Source organism: Carica papaya, chromosome 1 (assembly GCF_054855325.1).
Source record: "Carica papaya isolate Zhongbai chromosome 1, ASM5485532v1, whole genome shotgun sequence".
NCBI classification, from domain to species: domain Eukaryota; kingdom Viridiplantae; phylum Streptophyta; class Magnoliopsida; order Brassicales; family Caricaceae; genus Carica; species Carica papaya.
The window spans coordinates 28,289,234-28,315,535 of NC_142309.1; the positions used below are offsets into that span (position 1 = coordinate 28,289,234).

General features: G+C 35.5%; 2 protein-coding genes and 1 pseudogene across 3 annotated transcripts; 2 read left to right on the plus strand and 1 right to left on the minus strand.

Annotated features, from left to right (window-relative positions):
* Positions 1-1,327: 1,327 nt before the first annotated feature.
* LOC110813542 (Chaperone DnaJ-domain superfamily protein) lies at positions 1,328-16,846 on the minus strand. Its single transcript, XM_022040727.2, has 9 exons — positions 15,766-16,846; positions 13,562-13,791; positions 13,218-13,474; positions 13,001-13,136; positions 12,800-12,897; positions 12,179-12,244; positions 9,684-9,773; positions 3,626-3,802; positions 1,328-1,824 (listed from the first exon to the last, which is right to left on the minus strand). The coding sequence occupies exons 1-9, from the start codon at positions 16,416-16,418 to the stop codon at positions 1,786-1,788; spliced, it is 1,746 nt and encodes a 581-aa protein (XP_021896419.1). The 5' UTR covers positions 16,419-16,846; the 3' UTR covers positions 1,328-1,785.
* Positions 16,847-18,928: 2,082 nt separating this feature from the next.
* LOC110813569 (putative receptor-like protein kinase At1g11050 pseudogene) lies at positions 18,929-21,072 on the plus strand (annotated as a pseudogene).
* A 621-nt stretch (positions 21,073-21,693) lies between these two features.
* Positions 21,694-26,265, plus strand: APPR6 (Tetratricopeptide repeat (TPR)-like superfamily protein). Of its 2 annotated transcripts, none has more exons than XM_088208329.1 (2): positions 21,694-22,254; positions 24,752-26,265. In XM_088208329.1, the coding sequence occupies exon 2, from the start codon at positions 24,807-24,809 to the stop codon at positions 26,166-26,168; it is 1,362 nt and encodes a 453-aa protein (XP_088064455.1). In that variant the 5' UTR covers positions 21,694-22,254; positions 24,752-24,806; the 3' UTR covers positions 26,169-26,265. The 2 variants fall into 2 exon arrangements, with proteins under 2 accessions (XP_088064455.1, XP_088064452.1); XM_088208326.1 differs by having other exon boundaries at positions 21,695-22,254; positions 24,686-26,265.
* The last annotated feature ends 37 nt before the right edge of the window (positions 26,266-26,302 follow it).

Genomic DNA, 26,302 nt, shown 5'->3' on the forward strand with positions numbered 1-26,302 from the left:
TATTTAAAAAAATAAATAAATTTCACAATTTTATGAAATTAATTTATGATACCCATCATAGTATTTATTATAATGGTAGTGTAAGTACCAAAGGGTATTTTAATTACAAGCTATATGGGCAGAAATTCATAATGAGCAAACCATGTTGGTAATTAATACATGCATCATAAATTTGGCTTTTGGCGAACATTAGAGAGCATGAAACTTTTAGAATCTCCTTTTACTATTTATCGTAATGATAACATGCGATCATTATTAAACATGAATTTACATAATTAATTAAAGATACGTATATATATAATAATAAGTGGAAGCACGTGTACGTACACGACACAGTGAGTAGCGGCGGCGGCCACCCTAGTAAGCTAGCGGGACGGCATGCGGTGGAAGAATCATAGTGGAAAGAACTACATATATGCGTGCGTGCGTATGTGTGTGTGTGTGTGTGTGTATATGTATAAAGAATATGCACTTAATTTCGTTTGTTGTCATAATTAGGTGGGATTAGTGGAGGGCTTATAGAGGAAGAATCTCCAAGCATCAAGGGGATTGACTTCAAACCAAATTATAGTTTTGTGGAAAGAGATAATTATGGTTTACCATTTGTCAGAAGATCTTATGGGTAATTTTCTATACATGTGTTTGGTTAGTATCATTACTTTGATGAAAAATTTCCGTCCACATTCCCTGGCCTAATTACGGATCCAATTAGCTCATCTTATTCTATTAAAGTTCTATTAAATTATTGCAAATATAAAAACAGGAGCAATAATAGCATACACCACTACGTATTGAGAGAAGCATGTATTTCAATCAAGTTGGATCCACCTACTAGAATGGACACTTGGGTAGTGTCAGCTCTCAATTTAAGTATAAAAGAGACACAGTCTGAACAGACAACTTACAATGGAGACTAAAAACAAACCCCAAATCTGGTTAAGACAATTGACAACTTCAAGAGGGCAAAACCCAGTTGTGCAACCTAAATATAGATATGGAATATTGTTCATATCGGACTTTTACCCTTTCTGAGAAAACCTAAAGTATAAAAACAGTTTTAAAACAGAAAACTCCTAGCAAGAGTTATTCAATCATGGAGACCAAATCATCTCTTGATGATGTCCGTAGCCTTTTTGAGTCTAGACTCCTTCCCCACCCTCCTCCCAAATAAAGACAAATCTTAACCATGAAAGCACTGGAAAGCACGCCTGATTAAATCACTTTGCGAGGCGTCGGTTGTTCCGGTAACAATGTACGGCATATCATTTGCCTTATGGCATGTTATACAGTTCAAGGGATCATAATGGTGTATCTATGGAAATCCTCAGAATATTAAGAGCCCTATTTTGCACTATTAAACAGATCAAGCTCCGGTGAGAGAGAATAATTATTACAACTGAATAATAATTTAAACCCTCAGAAAATATATTTTAACAAAACAACATATTAAAAAAGGAAAGAGCTTCTCCACCAAGGAAGTACAATGACCGTTAAAATTTCTGCCAGGGCAGGACAGGAACAAACTTGCAAATGTCTATAGGAAGAGGCCCTAGATTACTAATTTACAACATACACCATATTAAGGATCCGAAGCCGATGGATTATAACCTCCTTCACAAATGACTCAAAACGATACTAGGGGTCTGCATCTTGCAAGCGGCAGAAGAGCACTTCCGATGAACATGATACATCTTTCATCTCTAAATGGAAGTTCTGTAATTTGTCAAATGAAAGTAGTTTCAACATTCGAACAGATCATCTGTTAAACCCTTTCAATCTCAAATTTCAGGATAGTTCCTCCTTTTTGAACTTGTTCCATGCTTCCTGTTTCATCATAATCCACTGAAAAATGTAAACCAACTTGAACAGTATTTGCACTATCTCAACCATTAACTGAAGAAACAAGATCAAATCATAACCATGACAATTCCATCAAGAATCTACAATGGACATAGAGAAAAACAAGAACTAACACTCACAAAGGGTCATCTACTATTTGGCAATATATGTTTTTTTAGTTTTTGAAACAGGTTTTGTGACTCACTTCAATTTTTCCTCGACAGAAAGAAAAGTTCACAACAGAATTGGTGAGAATCTCTTAAAGCCAGAAGGAAATGATAAAAGACAACTAGTTGTTAAATAGCTAAGTTGCTGATACACTCAAGGGAAGAAAAAGAAAAAAAAAAAACCCTTTCAGACCATCAATCGGCATTAAAGGTAATCAGAAGCCAGAAAAAACCGAGTTACAAGGCAGAAAGTTAATGTTAAGTACAGAGCAAAGCATATGTTAGCATGATATGTACGGAGAGGCAGCAATCATCTTCTTTGTTACAAATAGAAACAACTACCAACAAATCATAATGGTGGAAATTATCTTTCCCCGTCGAAATAGACTAAATTACTTTTCAGTGCCTTCACCTATCCTTGGGCAAAATTACACCCCTAATTTAGGAAATGCCATATTTTCAACAAAAGGTTGTTTCAGTATCAACAATGTAGTTGAAACAACATATAAAGCGCGCGCGCACGCACACACACCCCCCTGTGAGACAGCTACTGTAAAAACAATTAATACTACAACCCTGAAATTAATTTTCATTTTCTGTTATTCATAGCTTCAACGCTGGTTTTCTTTTTACACTTAAACGAAATTTGTAGCGCTTTCAACTATATTTTGAATTAGAATTTGAAAGTTTTTTCATAGTTCAATATAGCTAATATTTTTCACCAAATGTAGCCAGCCTGTCAAGTATTAAATTCTAACAAAAAGTAAGGTATCCCTGTAGCTGCTAAGCAATAGTTCAGTGGCCATGTCCTCTTCTCTACCCCAGGAGAATAAAGGTTCAAACCTAGGTTGTGGCAACAACCTTTACTTGTAGCAAAAAGGAAAAAAAATGGAAGGTCTCCCTGTGTCTGAGTTGTATTTTGCTCAAATTCTACCACCTTGCATGCTCCTTAGCCTCTAACCAATATATCCTAATATATCACTAGCTAACATGCCTTTGACAAATCTTACACTGTAGTTTTGAGTACTTTACACAAGAATGATAAAAGAATAAATCCTATTATCATGAAATCTGTAAACAGTTATAAGGCCTAAGAGTTTCATTTCAGGGGTTGTTTCCCTATAATCTTATTGCAGCATGGTAGTCATCTAACATAAAATTAGATTAGCAAGTTTAGTCATCCTACATGAAATTAGATTAGCCCTAGTTACAATTATGAAGAAATATTTGGCCTAGCAAAACAAAGGATCATTCAATTGTTAGTTTGCAAAGAAATGAAGTTGCAATTCAAAGACGGATAAGAGTGTTGACAATAATTGTCAGATCAAATACCAGTTTCCATGAAAAAAAAAGGTTGAAATAAATAATTTTTTCCAACAGAACTAACAATAAATCATATCTCCTCCTATCCATGAAATAGCATATTTTCAGATTCAGATCTTGAATCTTTCTTCAAATTTAGGACTATAAAAATTAGGGATTGCCAAAGTGGCACATGACAATTACACTCAGTTATCCAATCACAGCTCATAAACTATGTTAAACAGTATACGGAGTATGGATAACAAAAACCATAGCCAAGTCAAATCATATAAATACCAAGAATATAGATGCAGTACCTTAAGGATATCAAAGACTTTCTCCGCAGTATACTGTTGTTCAAGACTGGCACCTTTCTGTTGAACCTTATCAGGGTGGACATACAAGGTTGCCTTTCTGTATACCTTTTTGACTGAGGAAGAAGTAATCAAATATGTGAGAGAAACTGGCTCCCAACCACATTCGGGCCAAAGCACCTGTCCAAAAATGACAGAAATTAATAGGCATAAATAGTGTTTTTTGGGGGAAAAAAGATGTATTAAAAGGAAGAAGAAGATACAAACAAGGAGGATTAGATATCCTCCCAAAGAAAACAAAACAAACAGAAGGGAGGAGGTTAGCTACTTAATAGAGAGAAGAACCGACCAACAGATATGTAACTGGTAAAGAAACATCCTTAGAAACAAATTTTATCCCAATGAATAAAAAAGATAACTTATAGTGCCTGAAGATTCTGGCATTCTGTTCCAGCCAGATCATCCACATGCCAGCAAAAACAGCCCACGCCAAATAGTCAATGTTCAAATTCTGGTTAGGCCAAAAAAGGAAAGAAAGATTTTTGGAAAAATACATTACAATTTTTTTTTAAATATGCAATTTACATCCAAACCAAGTAGGCACCACCCATGAACAAGAGAAACTATCCATGAGGCACAAACTTGACGAACTCTATATGATATATGTAAAAATGAGGCAACCACTGGAAAAGAGAGACTATGCACTAGAGAGGCCAGTGCACCAAGGCAAATGCTCCATGTTATGTCCCCTAGATTGGATTTTGTTATGGTTTTGTTGTAAGGGCTCATTGAGAAAGAACCCTTTGACATCTTAATATTAGCGACTTATAAGAAGAGATTCCTTTAAATTTTTAGGGTAATAAAATACTCAAAAACTTTGTTTCATATTTGCTTCCTCCTATTTAGTCCTCCAATACTAACGTAATATGTTACAGAACAAGAAAACAGAAATAACTGCTTGAAGAAAACAACAAAATTATTGATATAACTTAACATTTAAAAATTGAAATAAAACTAAAAAATAAAACAAATTATACAAAGAAAATTTAGAGTTTGATTGACTTAAGTGGTGTTAGAGAATTGCAAGGACTTCTAATAAAAGCACTTTTGATATGAAAGCAGTAAAATGTTTGGTAAAATTATTTGCATAAAATAATGTCAAATGTAAAATTTGCTATTGAAATTGACAAATCATGTTAAAAATTAGCAATAAGTATTAAAATGATAAGAAATGACATAACAATAAAAATTAAATATACAAATAAATGCAAGAGCTTTCTTAAAATTCCTATCCTAGTTTAAATTTAAAAACCAAGTTTAATTTAATTGTTTAATTTATTTATTTAATATAAATATTAATTTTAATTCTTCATTTATTTATTTTTTAATTAAAATTATTTAAATAATTATGATAAATATTCAATTATTATCATAAATGCATCATTTTTGTTTTTTTTTTAAATATTAAATTACTAAATTATTTTAAGGAATAAAATTTATATGAGCTCATTACAAATATTATTATTAACTGCTAATGCAGAAATTATATCTTAAAAGCAACTATTCCAAGTTTTTTAGTATTTATTAAAAGCTAAAAATGACTTAAGCTTTTAGTTAAAAGCACATCTGTTTTTAAGTATTTTTGTCAAGTTCCTGTTTTCTCACAACTTAAGCATAGCCAAAAGTTTGGCCAAAAAGTTATTTAGTCTGTAAACTTGCTAACATAGGACAAAAAGAGCTTAAAGACAAAATTTAGAGAAATTTTATTAAGAACAAATTTTGGAGATTTTGAATCTCAATAATCAAAAGAGTATCTTAATAATTGAATAATTAGCATAATAACTAAACTGAATACCTTTTTCATAGGCACCAAGTACATTCTAGAAAATCTAGCAAGTAGGAAGCTAAGTTAAGTAGAAATGTCATGACTTGGAATCTTATTGTGGAATTGTTTGAGAGGAGATTGGCTGGTTGGAAAAGGAACTATTTGTCGAAAGGGGGTAGACTCACGTTAATCAAAAGCACCCTTGCAAATCAACCAATTTATTACCAATCCATATTAACCAATCCGGGCAAGCATTGCGGTTAAACTTGAAAAGATCCAATGTAGATTTCTATGGGGTGATGAGATTGGTGACAGAAAATATCATCTTATTAGATGGGAGGAGCTTAAGAAGGGAGTGGGGGAGAGGGGTTTGGGATTAAGATCCATTATAGATATGAACAAAGCTCTTCATGGGAAGTGGTTATGGAAATTTCTCAGCGAGAAGGACAGGTTGTGGAGGAGGGTTATTGTGGCGAGGTGGGGGGATTGGGAGAAAGAGAGGGGGAGAAGAGAGAGATTTAAACCGCATGGCAAGAGTCTATGGAGAAGAATAAGGAATGGCAGGAAATTTTTTTGAGGTGTGTTGGGTGGAAAGTGGGGAAGGGGGAGGAGATTAATTTCTGGCACGATGAGTGGGCGAGGGAGTTCAAACTTAAAGACAGATTTCCTAGGATTTTTGTGATTGCTAGTGATAAGGAGGCGAAGGTGGAGAAGTTTTTTGAAGGTGGTGAGGGTGATAGAACATGGTGTGTGAAAGTTAGGAGGAATCTACAAGACTGGGAGATTGAGAAATACAACCACCTATTGTTCTGTTTAAATAAAATCAAGCTGAATGGAAACAATGATGAGAGGATTTGGAAGCTGAATACGAATGGAGATTTTTCAGTTAACTCGTTATACTGCAGCTTGAGCAATAGGAGTGATGTACAGAACGTGACTGCACCTTTCAAGCTTATATGGAAAGTGAAAGCGCCTCCTAGGGTGGCGTTTTTTACTTGGGAGGCGGTGACACACAGCATATTGACTATTGATATATTAAAAAGAAAGGAAACATTATGGTGAATAGATGTTATTTTTGCAAAGCTGATGAGGAATCATGTTACCATTTATTATTGGGCTGTCCTGAGATTAACAACATCTGGGCTATGGTTTATGGGCTCTTGGGTTTGTTTTGGGCCTAGCCAGTAAAGTTAGTGAGCAACTTTGGGCGTGGGTGGGTTATTGTAAAAAGAATAGACATAGATTCCTCATTCCACTTATCATTTTTTGGGGCTGTGTGGAAGGAAAGAAATGAGAGGGTTTTTGAGAGCATTGAAACTGATATTGTAAACATTAGAGATAAATGATTTCATACTTTTGCGTCTATCTTGTTAGGTCATGATGCGAAAGAGTGGGAAGGCTTAGGTCTCGTCTTGGACCACTTGATAGATTTGTATCTATTTTGTATACGGGTGGTACCCCCTTGGTACCTTTATGAATATATTTTATCTCTTTTATGTCAAAAGTAGAAAGAACTAGGTGAATAGGAAATCTAGAAAATAGAAAAATAGAGGAAAAAATATAAATATAGATAACACAAGTGTGAACTCCAGCACAGCTCTAGTCTCCAGAAATCATGTCGCCCCAATTGCGATGGAGCTCTAAATACTACTCTCCGAAAAGAAGCCATGTGCTTTTGCCCAAAGAGAGGCCAAAAAGAAACCCTCTCGCTATGTTCATAGGAAGACACGGACCAGTAGTGAAAAATTTGCTTATTTTTGCTAACCATATACACCATAATCCAGCAAAAATAGCACCTTGCCAAAGTGGTTTGGCCTCTTTTCTCTCCCCAACTCCTTACATACAGGATTTCACAAAACTATCCACCTTATAGGTTACCACCCTGCTAAGGCCAAACCTCTTCATTTTTTTTTTCGAAATAACAAGATAGAAAAATATATTTAATGAACAGCACCAAAAGGAGTGTGCAATCCGTATATAAAAATATTTACATTTATGTTAGGCTATCTATTATATACCCAAAATCCAAATCCTGCCCAAGATAAATGGATTCAAAAAGATGAAACCATCTATCTTTAATCTTAACTCACTCACTAACCACCCCATCGAATGTTCTACTATTTCTTTCCTTCCGAATAACCCAAAAAACAGTCAAAAGAATCAATTTTTGAGTCTCTTCCTTTTACAGAAACCTTCCTACGCCCAAATCTCACCCCTAACCTAACCCGACATCACCCAACTGACACCCAAAAGGTTATAAACCATGGACCATATTGCATAAGCCGCAGGGCACCATAAAGGCCAAACCTCTTCATAATATAACTCCACATTCTCCATGCCAAGAAGCAATGTAGGAATAAGTGTGAGTGACTCTCACCATCTCTTAAGCACATGACACATATATCAGGGGACAAGGCATGGCTGGGACGACATATTTGAAGCAAGACATTGGTGTTGAGCCTCTAGTTGATAGCGGTCCATGAAAAGTATTCTCACCTTCAAAGGAACTCTAACTGTCCAAAACACCTTGACAATATGAAATTGTGTGGCACTGGGATTATTTATGAGGTAAGAGTAGAAAGACTTACATGTGAATTGGTCAAAAGATTCAAGGGTCCATGGCGGAATATCTGGTTATGAATTCATATATATGGGCTTTAGCATGGGTAGTAGGTTGATAAGTTAGCAGTCTTCCTATCATATAAGTTAGAATTAAAGTGAAAGTTCCATTATAGGCTACCCCCAGTGTTGATAGTGAAGCTGGAGACATAGGTAGTGTGTCTATTAGATAACTAGTATAGTTACAGGAATTTGCGGCAAGTGGTTGGCCTCCCAACCAAATATCTTCCAGAAAAAAAGTGTTTTAAACCCATTTCCCACTTGTAGTCAAGTGAGTGGTAAACACAGGATAGATATCGGAGATAGCTCTAGTTTTAGATACCTCATGCACCTAATACAAGACCCTAGTACAACTCTCTCAGAATCTTGTGATAATACACAACTACTAAATATGAAAAGAAGAAAAAGGGAGGGAAGAAAATCCCCCTCCTGCAAACCTCTCTACACAAAAAACTAGGATCCAAGCTTACAATTCACCAAGACAAAAAAGGACATAAGAGAGAGACAACCGAAAATCCATCTCCTCCACCAATCTCCAGAATCTTTCCCTACCATTCACCTTCCCAACCTTGTCAAGGAAACCCAACTAACTCAATCATACACATTTTGAAAATCCAACTTAAGAACCATGCCATTGTTTCTCGGTCATACCTTCCTCACCACTTCATTGACAGTAAGAGAAGCATGAAGGGTTTTCCTACTTCCAACAAAAGCAGTATGGTAGACAGAAGTAATCTCATTAACACCTTATTTTAATGAAGGCAAGTGCATGAAACAATATTTCAGATCCAGCAGCTTCCTCCCAAATGAGAGCTTCAAGCTGAAAGTCAAAGTCATCCTGAGAAATTGTGGGTGTAGGTATCTAAAGACACCCATAAGAAAAGAGTTTGTTACCAAGATGTTATGTCCCCTAGATTGGACCTCATTATAGGTTTATTGTAATACTCATTACGAGAGAACACTCCATCTCTTAGAATTAAGGACTAATTAAGAACTTACTCAAAGTACAAGACTAGTCAAGGAAATTTTTTTTGAGATTTCTGACCTCACATTTATTTCTCCAACTTACCTAGGTTACAGAACAAGAAGACAAAAATAATTGCTCGTAGAAAACAGGAAACAACTAATGTAACTGAACATTTTAATTTTGAAATAAAACTGAAAGATTAGATGAAAACAACTTACTTAACCAGATGTGTAATTTAACTGTATCTTTAACTTACTGCTATCTGTAATTTGACTATGTTGGACCATAACAAGCCACCTTACAAGGATTAAAAGCACACTTGCTCCCTAATTTCTCATCTTACCAGGTTAACCTAACTCTCACTTATATCATATGTAAAGATAAATTTCACCATAAGCCTGAACATAATACAGACAACGAAATAATTTTCATTCCAAAAGCACCCAATCAATGCTTTCTGTGCAATCTGCTCTCAAGGTTTTCTTTGGACATGCTGTGATTCACGAGGTCTTTTCAACTTTAGCACAGCACATATATAAATGCAACTATCAATGAAAATGGATCTTCTGATGAGATTAATATAAGAAAAGGACAGCAACAGTTTTTTTTTTTTTTGAAAGTACAGCAACAGTTAATATAAACGCACTAACATTTTGCAATGATGATAACAGTGCTCGCATATTGCTTTCTTTTCCTGCAGCCCATTGCTTTATATTAGCATCCAGTGTTTCAGCAATCCTCTGATAATCAAAGGTTAGGCACCCATGTAATTAAGATATAAGAAGGTCAAATACATAAAGAAAAGGAAATGACACATCTACAATGGCAGACAGAAAATAAAGGAACATAAATGCAAACTGCCCATACACATATGTACCATTAAAAGGAGAGAGATTTGACCAATTATGAGGGACTTGAGCAGCATTTGGTGCACATTTAGAATAGAACAATCCCGGTGAGTGTTGTCAAGAGACTGAAATCAATTCAATGTAGATTCCTTTAGGGCGACTCTAAAGATAGAAAGAGATCACTTGGTGGAATGGAATAAGATCAAAAAGTCAATGTCTCAAGGAGGTTTGAGGTTGAGATCCTTAGTGGAGATGAATCCGGCCTTACAAGGTAAGTGACTATCTAGATTCATGAAAGAAAATGATACCTATAATGAAAGGTGATAGAAGCAAATTTCAGTACTGTGCATAGAGAGTGGTACTCCAGAGTATTGACTACACCATATGGGACTAGGATGTGGAAAAAATATATATATGGATAAGAATAGATTCTAGAATTATATTAGATAGAGGGTTTGCACTAGAGATAGAATCAGCTTTGGCAGGACGTTTGGCCTTTGGAAGGGCTCGCTCAGATATCAGTTTCCCCAACTTATGTTATTGCACAACACAAGGATATCCAGTTTTTGAGTCATTCAAAGATAATAGGAGAAAGAGAATGGCATGTGGGACTTACGAGAAACCTCAATGATTCAGAAATTAATAACTATGAGACTCTAATTAATACATTCTCCTCCGCATCAATTAGCGAGAGTAATGACCAACCAATTTGGAGTCTTAATACTAGAGAGTCTTTCTTGGTCAGGTCTTTTTATAATTATTTGATCAAGAATGATACCACGGAGACTAGTTTTCCTTTTCGGCAAATCTAGAAGGCCAATGCTTCATCCCAGGGTTATTTTCTTTGAGTGGGAAGCAGGTCACAGGTATATCCTTACTATTGCCAAGTTAATGAGAAGAGGAAAGATCTTGATGGACGGTTGTTTTTCTATGTAAAAGGGAGGCGAAGTCTTATAATGGCATCCTTCTATGGTGACCACTTGCAGATAAGGTATAAACCATGATTTACGAGTTATTGAGGATCAATTTGGCGATGGCTGCTTCGATACAGGAAAAAATTTGGGCCTAGAGAAGTATCAGTGGAGAGAAGAAAAGTGTGAGCCTCATTCCTCTTACTATCTTTTGGGTGGTATACATAGAAAAGAACAAAAGAATTTTTGAGGGAGTGAAAAACGAATTTGGTAGGGTTAGAGATGGTTACAGACCTGGTGTTTTTCGGTTATAGGTCATCCTCTTTATACAATGGAGGATTTGGAAATCTCATTAATATTTTGATTGACATGTAAATACTTTTTTGTACATGGGTTGACACTCTCTTAGTGCTTGTGAATTATTGAATAATACCATACTTTTTATTTAAAAAAAACATTTAGAATAGAACAAGGCATGATTGACTAGAGCTGAACAAAACTAAACAAATAAAGAGATGTGTTTGGGATGTATGGATAGAGACAAAACAAGATATATGTCAATTTATTTGAATGTCAATGTAAAATATTCTTTTTCTTGTTTCTTTGCAGTTTTATGAGCACAAGAATTATATAGGTTTAGATTATAAAATTAATTTTAATTAAATGTTTCAAGGTAACACATAATTAAATATTTATAGATTAAATTAAGGAATAATTTATAAAAACTATTAACATTTAACAAAATCATTTAAAATAAATAAATTAATAAACCCGATAAACTATTTTTTTGAAATAATAAACTGATAAACTATAAAATAATTTATTAAAAGAATAATGATTAACTTAAAAGAAAACATTGTGGCAATAGGAAAGATCTGCATAGTAGCTAGATTATGAAATTAATGATGTGGCATGGCCAAATAAAACAGATTTATGGCCAAAACCAGACAAATTTTATAAAAATTTATAGTGGCTGTTCACACGTGAACAGCATCCAAAAGTGAGGGATTAATGCTAGTCTTAACCCTAAGAAGAAGTAGAAGTCTTAATAGGAGGCATGCCGCTGGCAGTGGAGGACCTGTGAACAGCATCCAGAAGTGAGGGATTAATGCAAGTCTTAATTTCCCCAAGAAGAAGTAGAAGTCTTAATAGGAGGCATGTTGCTGGGAGTGGAGGAAGACTTGAGGGTGTTTTGCTATTTCAGAGTTGTTCCATATTTTTTCTAGAACAATTTATTCCTTGAATCTATCTTATTTGTTATGTTCTGACCTCTCTCCTTGACTACCAAGACAAAGCTGGATTTATTTGTGAATCCAAACACAATCTTGATATGAAATTATCCTTATGAATGCTTTACAACTCTAATGCAATTAGAAAATCACTTACACGTCTCTCTTCTTGCTCTTGCTGAGTTTGAAGATCACGTTGGTTCATATCAGCAACTGCTTTTGCCTGCATGCACATCAATCCAAACTGTTAAATCATTTTGTGCTAAAGGAGAGATATAATGAAAGCTCGAGATTCAATAATAACATGGGCCATCCTCAGTCAGATAAAATCACAGGCTATAAATATCAAATCAAGATAAAACAACTTAACGCTAAAAGCTAAACAGATGCTTATCAAGTAGCATATGCAAGTGTTTGGCAAGAAAGGGTGATCCCAATAGACTAACAGTTAAGCAATTCAGGGAAAAGAGAAGTAACAAAGGCTGAGGAAGAAGCCACATTTTGCAGGTGGCTATTAACAGAGAGTTTGTTGGGACACAGAGTTTGTCATGTCTATGATCACTAACCTATCTGGCATATAAGTTTAAGATACGTTTCTTTTTAGACTGCAAGCCAAATTTGTTTTCCCATAATATACCTGATTTCTGCCATAAGGTTCTTTTAGGATTCTTTTCATGCAATAACAAGTACAAAGTCAGCAATCAAAAAATTGCAACCTAATTACAGCTAAAGAAACAAACAATAACTAAATAATAAGTGGAAACAAAGAAAAGCACACCACACGGTCCTGGGTTCTCCGATGACGCTCCAATCTGGCTCTTCGTCTTTCTTCACTTTCCCCTTCCACTTCCTCAAAGTCTCCAAACAATGGGGCAGCTTTTGGAATAAATAAAAATTTGGAACAGGATTAGCATCAAACAGACATTCCCAATGGATAAATTGCATTAGTGTGATTGATATCAAATTCAGCAAAAATCACCTCCAAAAACTGAAGAGAGGTCATCAACAACATTAATTGGGGGAAAAACCTTTGATCCATGTGAAGCCCCAAAAGACGATTCTTGGGTCCCTTTAGGCTCTCCTTTGTTAAATATACTTGCATCAAATAAGGGATCCTGAGAAGCATGTCAATAAGTAAATAACATAATCTGCTGATATTGCAAAAAATGATCATAATTTAAAACCTACATCCTTACCCAAGTTGAAGGCCGTGATCTTGGTACACTACTTGATCTAGAACCCACACTGAAAAATGACTCAAGATCATCTTCACCATTTGGCTGTGTCTTAAATGCAGCATCTTCAGCTTCTTTATATTTATTAGTTTTAGAATTTTTTCTGTCCCTTTCTTCCCTAGCATGATGAAAATCTGAACGTCCATCAGCATTGTAGTGTACCTTACCCATGGCAAACTCCTCAAGTTCATCTATTGAAGACACACCTGAACTCTTACCTGCATTACAAACCATTGCATGCTGTCAATAATACAAGAAGAATAAGGAAATGAAGTCACCCAATTGTTTCTTTTAATTAAACAAACCTTCATCTGCCTTTAAAACTTGTGCTGGACTAGGAGGAGGCCTCAATGCTGGTGAAGTATTAGATGGCCTACCAGGCTTCATGTGTCCAGAACTACTGAAGTTGCCGAGTTCTTCCAGTGGATCAGTTAAAAGTTCTGATGATTTATGTGCTTGGGTTGAAGTTGATTCTAATACTACAAAAGGATCTTCTGGTGATGCAAAGGTTGATTGACTTGTCTTTTCATCTGCCCTGCAGAAATTTGCATGATTCCAGAGTATCAGATATTCATCATGAAGGATAAAAGTCTGATTACAACAGCAGACTCAGTAATCTTAACCCTAAAACCAATGGACTGAAGGTCCACATGCTTAATTATATATTTGTGTTCGTTTAACATTTTCTTGATTTACCACATGTTTAAAGTTTCATGAATTTTTCTTTTATGGATTTTGAACTTTCATGAAGCATAAATAATTGTCAGATATAATCCACTCCGTCCTTGCACAATTTGGAACATATTTGCTTTAAGCCATATTATATTTTATATATAAAATATTCTCCTTTTTGGAAGAGAAAATATTTTTGAAATAATATTTTTATATAGAAATCTATACGTTTTTTCAAGGTGAAATACTTAACAGAAAAAAGAAATGCATTAAAGAGGATCAGGCAGACTCATGAAATTGTTTATCCTCGGAATGAACCCACATAAAAGTTATTTGCAAGACAAGACTTTTCGATAAGTTCCAGTACGTCTACCTCATCCTTTCGAAAAAAAGGCTCCAGTACATCCACCTCATTTATACAAGGATTCCTACTAAACCAAAGACTAAATGTGTAGAACTGCTCATCTTAATTGAAATATGAACATTCCATACCATCAAACAAGTTCCTATCTCTTTCATCCCTCCCTATCCAAAAAGTTCAGGGTCAAGCATGCTTTTTGTCTTTCTGGAATATTCAGTTTCCTCACAAGTCCAAACTCACTCTTCATAGAGTTGTTCATTCCAATGCAAGCCAATCATACTCCTTGGATACTATCATCAAACTGCCTCAGCTTCCAAATTCTGCTCAGCAGATGTTGCACTAAGTACCAGGATTATAGTGTTAGTTTTCATCTATAATCATCCTTAGTTTCATACCCAATGGTTTATTTTCATATTTAACTCGTCTTTTCTAGAATATTTCTTCATGATAAGAAAGCATTTCTCCAACATCTTAAATAAACAGAACAAGGGCCTCATCCAAGTTGGATTCCACCAAAAAGAAACCATCATTGGGCCAGAAAGCCAATATTTTACTGCATAACCAGTGAAAACATAGCTCTAGGTTGACTAGATTATGGCGGAATGAATCTTAACCAAATTCATAACCTGCTTTAGCATGCTCAACGCTAAAGCCACATCTAAATTTTCATCTAAAAAACACCAAGTTAAAGAAATACATTTATTTATCTGAAAATTCTGGAGCCATTCCAGTCTTGCCAGTTTAGGGATTCGTAACTGTCCTGAACAATCATATACTGATCCTAAGAAGGTAAAGAGCTGGCATATTTAGGGAATCTGGAAACATAAACAGTTTAAAAAAACAACGGGCTTATTTTAACAAATCTAGCAATGAATCACAAATATTACTTTAGCCTTGTGACATATACCAACCAAAAAATAACAGTAGTAGGAAGTATTGTTTATTGCAAACCATCATTTCTGTAAGCAGAATCCTTCCAAACACATAAAGCCAATATTCCATACATAAACTATAAAATTTTGCTGTTACATACTCTGCAATCCGCAGAAAGAGGAAATATTCTAAGTATCCAGATTTGCATGTCTAATAAATCCCCACCCACATTATTTATACTTCAACAACACCTCAACTACTCTTTTCTATACTTATCTGAAGAATAACGAGCAATTTTGTTTGACCAAAAATTAAACTTCTTGCAGAGAAATTTTTACAACTTCCGCTGGCACTAGTTTCTCAAGAATTTACAAAATGTTTCATCCATAAAAATTTAGTCGCTGAACAATAGCTCCATTGACGAGAACACATCCAACAAAGAAAAAACATCCACAGGATTCTCAGCCAAATTCTTACATCATCTACAGATTCTCCATAAATGACTCTGGTATTATTCCGTCGCTAATAAAAAATGACGCATTGGCAGTCAACAACTAACAGCAAAAAGATTAAAATAACCAATTAATCAAATTAAACACATACCAATTACTTGGAGGGCTGCTTCCGCCAAACCCAGGTAGCAAGTCATTAACGTCAGAGGCATTCTTCCGGAAATCTCCCGATCCATTAAGGTTCGAACTCTTTGGTTTTGCCCCAAATTCACCCAACAGATCATCTACGGCAGTATTTTGCTTAGCAGATGAAACAAATGACCCAAACATATCGTCGTTAACATTCTCCGAAACTTTGAACCCAGGCATACTAGCAAATATGTCATCATCTATATTACCAATCACTGGAGAAAATTTATTATTGGAATTTCCCGAATTCGAGAATATTGAATCGTAATCAAAAGAGGATTTATTGCCACTGTTGCTTGGTTGTTTTGCAGACTCTTGGAAATAACCAAAGAAATCGTCATTATCAAACCCGCCAGAATCCTTGGGTTTCCTGCTGGCGCTCGATTGGAAAAGAATGTCGTGATCATTGACAAAGGAAGTATTGATGGAATTGGAGTTCCTACCAGGATGTGAAGAATACGATGAAGAGGATTTCGAGTTTATACCGGAATTGGACCCGAAATTCCGGGTGCGGGAACCGTTAGCGCTGGTGGATCGTTTTGCTTCAGCCATGGGAACTGATTTTCCTTGTGGTTTAAGACCATAACGCTCCGTTAGGACACCAAATTCATCCATGATTCCACAGACTTTAAATCGAACTCAGTTTGTCAATTCAATTGATCAAGGATATGAGTCGGTGGAGGATTTAATTGAAAAGGGGAAGATAAGATCTGTAAGTATGAGATCTCAAATACTTACCTAACAAAAACACGTTTCATGTGTATTAAAAATTTGACTATTTATTTATAGCGAGTAAGATCAATCATACACGGAAGAATCCTGATAGTGTCTCTGTGTTTTCCCCAAATGAAAGAGAAGAGAGTCGGTTGACGAAGAAAAATCGGAATAAGAAAATATTCCTGGAAATCGGACGAGAAAAATTAGGTCCGGCGGAGTCCAGAGCTCGCTGTCGAGAACCCGGAAGCGGCAGAGAATGGGCTCTCTCTCTCTCTCTCTCTCTCTCTCTCTCTGTGGACTTTTTGTCGGTAAGCGACGTAATGAAACTTCAATTTACAGTTTCTTATATTCTGCAGAGAGCTGGTGGGCCACCACAATCCAGATTAGGCCTTCAAAGATCAAATTAATTTGCTTAATTACAGCCGATAATCAGACAATTAAGCTGCTTAGAAAAATTTAAACTTATCGTAACGATAATACGGGATAAAATTCTGATAGAAAAATTTATTGTTTTAATTTTTAAATGTTTTAATAATTTTAAATTAAAAAAGTAATTACTAATCTTATTAGAAGCATAATCAGATATTAATTAGAAAATTAAGGAGAAATAATATAAAAGAGAAATGTTTTAGGAATTTAATTACTGTATTATCGTAAATAAAATGTAATATTTGTTTATAACAAGTATATATTAATAGTAAACATTATGATTATTTTATAGTAATGATAAAAATTTGGAATAATTTTAAATTAAAAAATTAAATCATGAAGATCTAAAATTAATATTATATTTAATAACATGAATAAAACAATTAACTTAAAGAAAATCTTCAACATATTCAAAGTATGAGAAAATTATAAGAAAACTTTATAATATCATTTGTAATAATTATTTTTCGTTACTTAGAAACTTCTTTATCCTTCAAGCTTTTATTTCTCCTTATCAATGAAATAAAGTAATTTATTTTACATTATTATTATTTTTACAACAAATTTTACCGATATTACATTATTTTTACTTTTACTTCGAGTATGTTTTTGTTAAAAGTTATTTTTAGAGTAATTTTTAACTACTCAAAACACAAACATCGGCTCAGCCAATGGACTCTTTGGATGATGGTTCAAATTATAAGTATGTGCGTGTTCTATCAGGTTTGAAGAAGCAAAACTTAGACAAGTTTAACACATGTAAGCATGGAAGGAAGAGCGAAAAGAAGCCGAGGAACATTGTTCGTAGTACTCCTCATACGTGTGTTGTTGAATTGAGCTATTTGTCATGATAAGTTTCGGCTTATGATGTGTTTGGTAAATTATTAATTGAACTGTAAGTTTATAATATTTCATTGTTTCAGCTATTATTATTTGTAGAGATTTCAAAATTAAATCTAAAATTTAAATAATCAAACTCATATCAAATAAAATATATTAAATTTATAGTGAAAAAAATCTGCACGTAATACGGTAGATCTTCCAAATCGACACATAATTTTTTAAACTCTCTTTTTCTATTGATGTGATAAAAAAAAAAATCTTACGTGAGATTTTGAGACCATAACTGTCTTTTTACATTGTCAAATTTTGTTATTTCTGATTTACTTCATCGTAAAATTTGAAATAATATTTTTGGTCTCTAAATATAAAAAAATTCGTGTTTTACTAAATAAATTAAGATCCAATATCCACAACCGATCATTTTTAAACGGCGCCAACAAAATCAATAACTTTTTGTACATAATAAGATTCATACTAAATTCACACGATCGATTAAAACTCAATAATTTTTACTAGATGTGAAACAGTGATTTTTTTTTTGTAATCAAATGCTTATTTAAGTTGAAGTTTTGATCGGTTATTTTATCCGAGAGAATCATCTAAATAATCTAATAATGTTGCTTTATCAAAAATAATTGAATCAAAGCTCTAGATTTTTTGTTCATCCTTCACTGTAATAATATCTCGGGTTTGCAGTAATAACTTTGTATATCTACTATACGACCAGTAATGGATTTTCGCATACCCATTCGAAAAAGGATGTTATCCAAATGCATTTCAAGTAATTGTAGTAAAACCTGACCTATTGACCCTTTGGCTTTTCCGACGATACGGACGTATTTAAGTATTTGTTTATCGTACTTTGAGAATTCAATAAGATTCTTGCCGTTGTATACAATAAAAGATAATAATCTTGTTTTAACCTTGGTTGTCTTTATAATCTGGAACCATGATAAAGCTTTCTGCTTTATCTGACTCTAACTGGAAAAACTTTTTATGAGCATGCTGTTGTCACATATTTTACTTTGAAGTCCAAAATATGAGAGTACTTGCAGTTAAAGATGCATAAGACTGGTATGGTAGAAACCCACTTGAAACTTAATATTTAAAAAGAAAAAGAAGCATTGAGGTCAAACATGTGAACTTTGACCAGATTCCTTGTCAACATTGATGGCTCCTTCAAAATAAGAAAACTTATATGCAACATATGAATTAAGTTGAACAATTCTACATCAATTGTTCAGAACAAGAACTTGAAATGAACATGAACAACTCCATGTTCTTCCCCTTCCTTTTCTTCCTATTTTCCTCTGCCAGTTTCTTCACAGAACCAGCTCGTGCTTCTCTATGTCCAGTTGATCTCAGCTACGTTGAAACCTTCCCGTGGGACACGTTTGTCTGTCGTGATCCCAATCAAAAAGGTTGCTGCCAAGCACTCTTAAGCCTATTTGGTGTAGGACTTGCCCAGCACCTCAAGGACACCTCCATGTTTCAGCTACCAGACGCCAACTCTTCATCTGCTTGCTTGTCTGATTTCCAAGCTAGACTTGCTCACTTATCCATCAACCCGTCTTTAATCCCTTTCTGCTTCGACAACGCCACCCAGTTCGTGGCAAATGCTTCCAGCTGCGCTGGGATCATCACAACTGAAGATTGGACCAAAAAGGCTGGCCCTGTGACTGCACTAGATGGATCTTGCAAGGGTAACTTAACATTAACTAGGTGCAGTTCATGTCTTGATGCAGGCTTAAAGGTGAATTCTCAGTTGTTTGCTCTAGACCCAAATAGCAGCAAGTGCTTTTACTTTGTTATTTTATATGCAGCAGCTTTTGTTAATGAGTTTGGTCCCAAGGATACCAGCACTGCGGCTTGCATTCTTGGCTTACCACTGGCTACTTCTGCCACCAATAGTTACAAACCAAGAAACAAGTTAAGCACCTTATTACTCAAGCTAGTTTTTGGAATTCTCGGTGGTGCTGCTGGTGTTCTGATGAGTCTTGCGGTTACCATACTATATAAAAAATGGGAAAAGAAAAGGAAAGGAAAGGCTCTGCACCAAGAATTCATTACTAGCTTCAAGTCAAGTGTGTTACCCAACTCAGGAGCAAAATGGTTTGGGATATTGGAGCTTGAGCGAGCCACTAATGGATTTTCTCGAAAGAATTTGATAGGTCAGGGCGCGCATGGAGTTGTTTATAGAGGAAATCTTTCAGATGGTACTTTGGTTGCAGTGAAACAAATTCTTGATCTTGACTCAACAAGGGATGAAGAATTCACTAACGAAGTCGAGATCATTAGCAAAATAAGACACCGAAATCTTCTTTCTCTTCGCGGTTGCTGTATTGCAAGTGATAACTTAGGAGGCAGAAGAAGATATCTAGTTTATGATTTCATGCCAAATGGTAGTCTCGGCGATCATTTATTCGATATTCATGGAAGAAAAAGAAGCCACCTAACTTGGCCCCAGCGCAAGAACATAATTCTTGATGTGGCAAAAGGATTATCTTACTTGCATCATGGACTAAAACCAGGCATTTATCACCGTGATGTCAAGGCTACCAACATACTTTTGGATTCAGAAATGAAAGCAAAAGTAGCAGATTTCGGGTTAGCCAAACAAAGTTTAGAAGGTCAATCCCATTTAACCACAAGAGTTGCTGGCACACATGGATACTTGGCTCCAGAATACGCTCTCTATGGCCAGTTAACTGAGAAAACTGATGTTTACAGCTTTGGAATTCTGTGTCTCGAGATTATGAGTGGGAGAAAAGTTATCGACACTTCCAAATCATCATCTTTTCTTCTGATCACAGATTGGGCCTGGACATTAGCCAAAGCAGGAAATATAGAACAAGTGTTTGATGAATCAATAAGAGGAGGTCCCAAAGTGGTTATGGAGAGATTTGTTCTAGTTGGGATTCTTTGTGCTCATGTGATGGTGGCATTTAGGCCTACAATTTCTGATGCTTTGAGAATGCTGGAAGGCGATATCGACATCCCTACATTACCCGATAGACCATTGCCGCTAACCCATGAATCCTTTGCATATTCTTCCTGGCATGGCGAGAAATCAAGCTCATCGACACAGCTACCTCGGCAGCACATTACTTGATTGTATTCTATTCTTTCCAGTTTTCTGTACTCAAACATGTCCTACGCTGCTAATCCATCACTTTTTTTTTTCTTTAGTGCAAATTCAACCTTTCACCTTTTTCTAATCTACATTCTGGGTTTGTGACTTTAGAACATTGGATGATTATTGGGTGCTCAGGATTAATCATAGTCAAACTTGTCCAGCTTAATGCTTATGATTTTTTCTAAAATTAAATGGATGAACAATACCTACTACATGGATGGGCAGAGTGATCTTTGTTGACAAATATATTTTCAAAGTCTGTAATTACTTCAAAAGATGAATGAATTAATAATAGCACGATAAAACCATTTTCTATAAAATATAAATAAATTAAAGGTTAGGCGGAATGCATGCATATAAAAATTTCACATTGGTATGAGCATTTTTCATTTTATATTAGTAATTGTTCCAAAGTGGGAACAGTCAAACGTATCGTATATCCTATTGAATAAGAAAAGCTTACAAAAGGATGCTAATCCGATAACGATTTTCTATAAGAAAAATTTAGAAGGGGTAATTTTGTTTGTGAGAAGATGATCCTCTCTCTATAAATAAGAGAATTCAATTAATTCTAACTGATACACTATGCAATATGGAAGAACTGTTTCTCATAATCACCTGTGTTTGTACAGAGGCGCAAAACTCTAATGGAGACGTTTCATCATCCCCTGTTAAGATTCCACAAGTTCATTTGAAAATGGTAAGCGTCTAGTGAGTTGGCTTAACGAGAATGTTCTAATAAAGAAGACTCCTTGAATAATAATTATAATAATATTTTAGTCCCACAGAATAAGTACATAGAAGTGTCTCAAAACGTCGCCGTTTGGGTAGGCTCTCGTTGGGAGCTGGAGATAGAGCGTCGTTTGAGGACGAAGATAGGAAGGTAGGGGAGCATTTTCCCGTGTGGATTTCAGAAGCGAGGACGCGCTTCATGATTCATTGCAAATGAAGACAAGCACCCTGGGAGCAAAGGGAGTAGCCTCGCGTGCCCATCTGAGCGACAATATCTGCAACTCTCAAGCGTGGCAGGGAACCGTCGCGGGGAAGACCTGGGCGCTGCGAGCGGCTATAAAGGAATAGAGAGACAAAGGCGAGTTGGTGGGGTGGAGTCGGATTTTGAAAAATTTTTGTTAGCACTGCGCCCTCCTTCTTCTTCTCCTCCTCCCCGGTGAAAGGTCGAGAGATATTTTTTAAGCAAAGCAAAAAGGAATTCCTTTCTTCGGGAGTCATTTAGCAGCCAGGAGGGTCTTAGACTTTTGGGCGATTCTCCTCCTTTTTGTTTTATAAACAGAACAAAGAGATCTCTTGGAGCACTCTGTAAGAATGGTACTCTCTTTGCTTTCCTTCTCATTCCTTTTGTTTCAACTGTATGCAATGAATATCAGTATTAAACTTGAATGAAACCGGTATTTGGGTTTTCCTCTTTTCAATTCTAATATACTAAATTAGTAGATTTAGTCTCATCTCTGGCATTTGTTTGGTTACTTTGTTTTCATATCTTTATGATTAGTGAGTCTTATTATCTCGATTTCTACCAGGGTATGTGAAAACGAACTTGCAAGCCCTTCATGTTCCTTCTTGTGGCTGTACTGTTGAATGTTGAAATAAGTACTTTTACCGCTTCGGGAGATAAAAACAATTGAGAACGGATTTAGTTGGTTTTCCTTTCCTCACACCTTACTGGTTTAAAATAAGAAATGTGAGAGGGCTAGTGGAGGCTATCTGTGAACCCGTACTTTTTCTCAAGTCTTGTTTTGTGATCTCATTTGTTATTTTGCATGTTGTATTTCTTTGTTACTTCTGTAAGTTAGAGAGGTTTTAGAGGCTAGATGAACTTATTTTGGCAAAAACCGAGTCTTGTCCCCGGAAAAGATAGAGGCTATTGGAGGAATTTCTTGAGGATTTTCAATTTCCTCTTCTTGGTGTTCATTTTATGTTTGCCTTGGAGAAATAGAGCTTCTGTAGTCCCAGCATGCCTAGGGCAGAGGCGGAATAAAGGAACTGGTTCATAGGGTATTACTGTTTTTCTTCTGTTTCAGTCTAGCATTCATTTTCAGTGGCTTTGGTCCATATGGTTGAAGAAATGGTTGCCCATCACTCTCCCTTCATTTCTATTTTCTCCAAAAACCTAGTAGCCTTGCAGTTTTTCGCTTCGTATGCTTGTTTAGGGTAATGTTTGAAAATGTTAAGGACACCTAAAGCCTGTGATGCTTTGACTATACAGTGAAGGGAGTGCATGCCAGAGGCCGCAGGGCTGTCTGCCTAGGCAGTATCTACTTGTTGAGACTTTTATGCTTCCATGCTCTTTTGGTTTTGTATTCATGGTTTATAACTTTATATATGGAAAAGAGGATCTCAGTAGCATAGTCATCAGATCATGTTTTTCCAAAATGCTAACCGGCACTACTTTTTTGTGATCATGATCATGTTTTTCCAAAATGCTAACCGGCACTACTTTTTTGTGATCATGTTTTTGTGGTGTTTGGTGGGGTTCAAGCGGGCATCCACCATTTGGCATACATTCCTCCTCTGTTAATATGCACACTGTTCTCCATTTGTATTAATAGGTGGGCTACCTAATCTTGGTTGATCAGCTTTTGATAAGATTTTGGCTTGAGCCAGGAATTCTGAATGATTCAGTCTTCTTAGTTTCTCAGTGACCACTTTGAGTTATTTTTCTGTTTATGAACCCTTTTTTTTCATTGTTCAAAGAAGTCTCATCGAATTTCATATGGTTTTTCTGTTTTCGGTTTCAAAGGTAATTTGTGCCTAAGACATTGGTAAAAAATTGTAAGTCAGATTACTTACTCTATATCGTAGTTGGGCGCTTTACTCCTTCCTATGCTATACTATTTTTCCAAATCTGTTTCTTTTTCGAGACAAGTGTATATTCTGGTATCTAATCCTACCTTAAAATAATCAGTGACAACTTTTTCAGTTTTGGATGACGTTTTTTGGAGTACCTACATGTCACTATTGTGACAATCACAAGCCAAAATAAAATTGCAAAGTAAACTATTATTTGAGTTGCTATAAAGAAACAGCTCAAACAAACAGAGGCTAATACATCCTTTCCTTCCAAGAGTTTGGGGCCCTATTCTGTTTATTTAGGTTTCTTTTGATAGTTGGAAATAAAGTTTGAATTTGTTTCTTTCTTGTTTAGTTATGAATTTCTTTTATATTTGTTCATGACATATTGCCTTTTACATTTGACATTTGATTTAACTTGCTACTTGTGTATTGTCTTGATTAAGTAGATCACTTACATGAGTTGCTCAAGGAAGTTGGAATCAAAGAACAAGGAATTAAAGATTATATTTAGTATTTTATTTCCTTCTATTATGTAGTTAACTTTTTCCAAGTCGTGAATTTGGTCATCAAAAGACAGTAGTAGAATATTGTCCTTCTATCGTTTGAACTTGATGAATAGAAAATGCTCATCTAACCATAGATAGGATACAAACAATCGAGTGTAAATTGGTTAAACAGTTTTCACCAGAGCACGAATGCCTTACACCTTATAGTCTTGCTGTATTTTCTTGGACCTTTATCTTGTACTGACAAGTGCTTGTTCTTTATATTTTATCTCATCTGTGACTGGATCATGAGTGATTCTCAGTTCATTTAAATTGGTTCCTTGGAAGTCATTGTTATGATGACATGCATGTAAATATTTGTTGTTTTCATTTATCACTGCCACAGTTTTAATTTCAGATCATTGTCTGTAATCTTTCATTTATGTTCTTTTCTGTTTCAGTGCTTCAGCTGATTAATACAGATCAGTTTAATTCAACAAAATGACCAGAGTTTACAATTATTACAGTAAGTTATCTTCACAGTGGGGTTTACTAGCAAGAAGGTATAATTCAAGTCAAGCAATGCGTGAAGTTTCAGAAACAACAGAAAAGATATGTAAGCTTATGATGTCCTCTCCACCAGTTGTACTTGATACTGCCCTTAACCAAAGTGGCATGAGGGTTTCCCCAGAAGTGGTGGAGGAGGTCCTCAAGAGATTTGAGAATGCCGGTATGTTAGCTTATAGGTTTTTTGAATGGGCTGAGAAGCAAAGAAACTATGTGCATAGTGTTCGGGCATACCACACAATGATTGGATCTCTGGCCAAAATAAGGCAGTATCAGATCATGTGGGATCTTGTGAATATCATGAGAAATAAGGATATGCTAAATGTTGAGACGTTTTGCATTATCATGAGAAAGTATACGAGGGCTCAGAAAGTTGATGAGGCAATTTACACATTTAATATTATGGAGAAATATGGAATTCCCCCAAATCTAGCCGCATTCAATGGCCTGCTGAGTGCTTTATGCAAGTCCAAGAATGTCAGAAAAGCTCAGGAGATATTCGACAGCATGAAGGTTCAGTTCACTCCTGATTCCAAAACTTATAGTATATTGCTTGAAGGATGGGGAAAGGATCCAAATCTGCCCAAGGCAAGGGAAATTTTTAGAGAAATGATTGATGTAGGTTGCAACCCTGACATAGTGACCTATGCTATAATGGTTGACGTTCTTTGCAAGGCGGGGAGGGTTGATGAAGCTGTTGGAATTGTTAAATCAATGGACTCGAGGGACTGTAAGCCTACATCTTTTATTTACAGTGTTCTGGTCCACACATATGGCATAGAAAACCGCTTGGAGGATGCTGTAGATACCTTTCTAGAGATGGAAAGAAATGAAATCAAGGCTGATGTTGTGGTGTACAATGCTCTGATTGGTGTGTTTTGTAAGGCAAACAAGTTAAAAAATGTATATAGGCTCTTAAATAAAATGGACAAGGACGGTGTAAAACCCAATTCGAGGACCTGCAATATCATTCTAAACAGCTTAATAGGTCGTGGAGAGACCGAAGAGGCATTTAGTGTATTCCGGAGGATGACCAAAATGTGTGATCCTGATGCTGACACGTATACTATGATGATTAAGATGTTCTGTGAGACAAATGAATTAGAGATGGCTCTTAAAGTGTGGAAGTACATGAGACTGAAGAGGTTTATTCCAAGCATGCACACTTTCTCAGTTCTTATTAATGGACTGTGTGAGAAGGGTAATGTTACTAAAGCCTGTATCTTATTGGAAGAGATGATAGAAAAGGGCATTCGGCCTTCAAGTATGACATTTGAGAGGATAAGAAAGCAGCTTATAAAGGAAGGAAGAGAAGATGTACTCAAATTTCTCCAGGAGAAAATGAATCTCCTGGTCAAGGAGCCTTTATGTGATTAAAGAAGCAAGTCATTGAGTAGCAATTGTTCATAATCCTGAACTAGTAATTAGGAGATCTGGAGTGGAAAACTCCTAGCTGCTATTAACAAGAGCAAAACCCATATATGAAGGTCATTTGACATATTTTATCAACA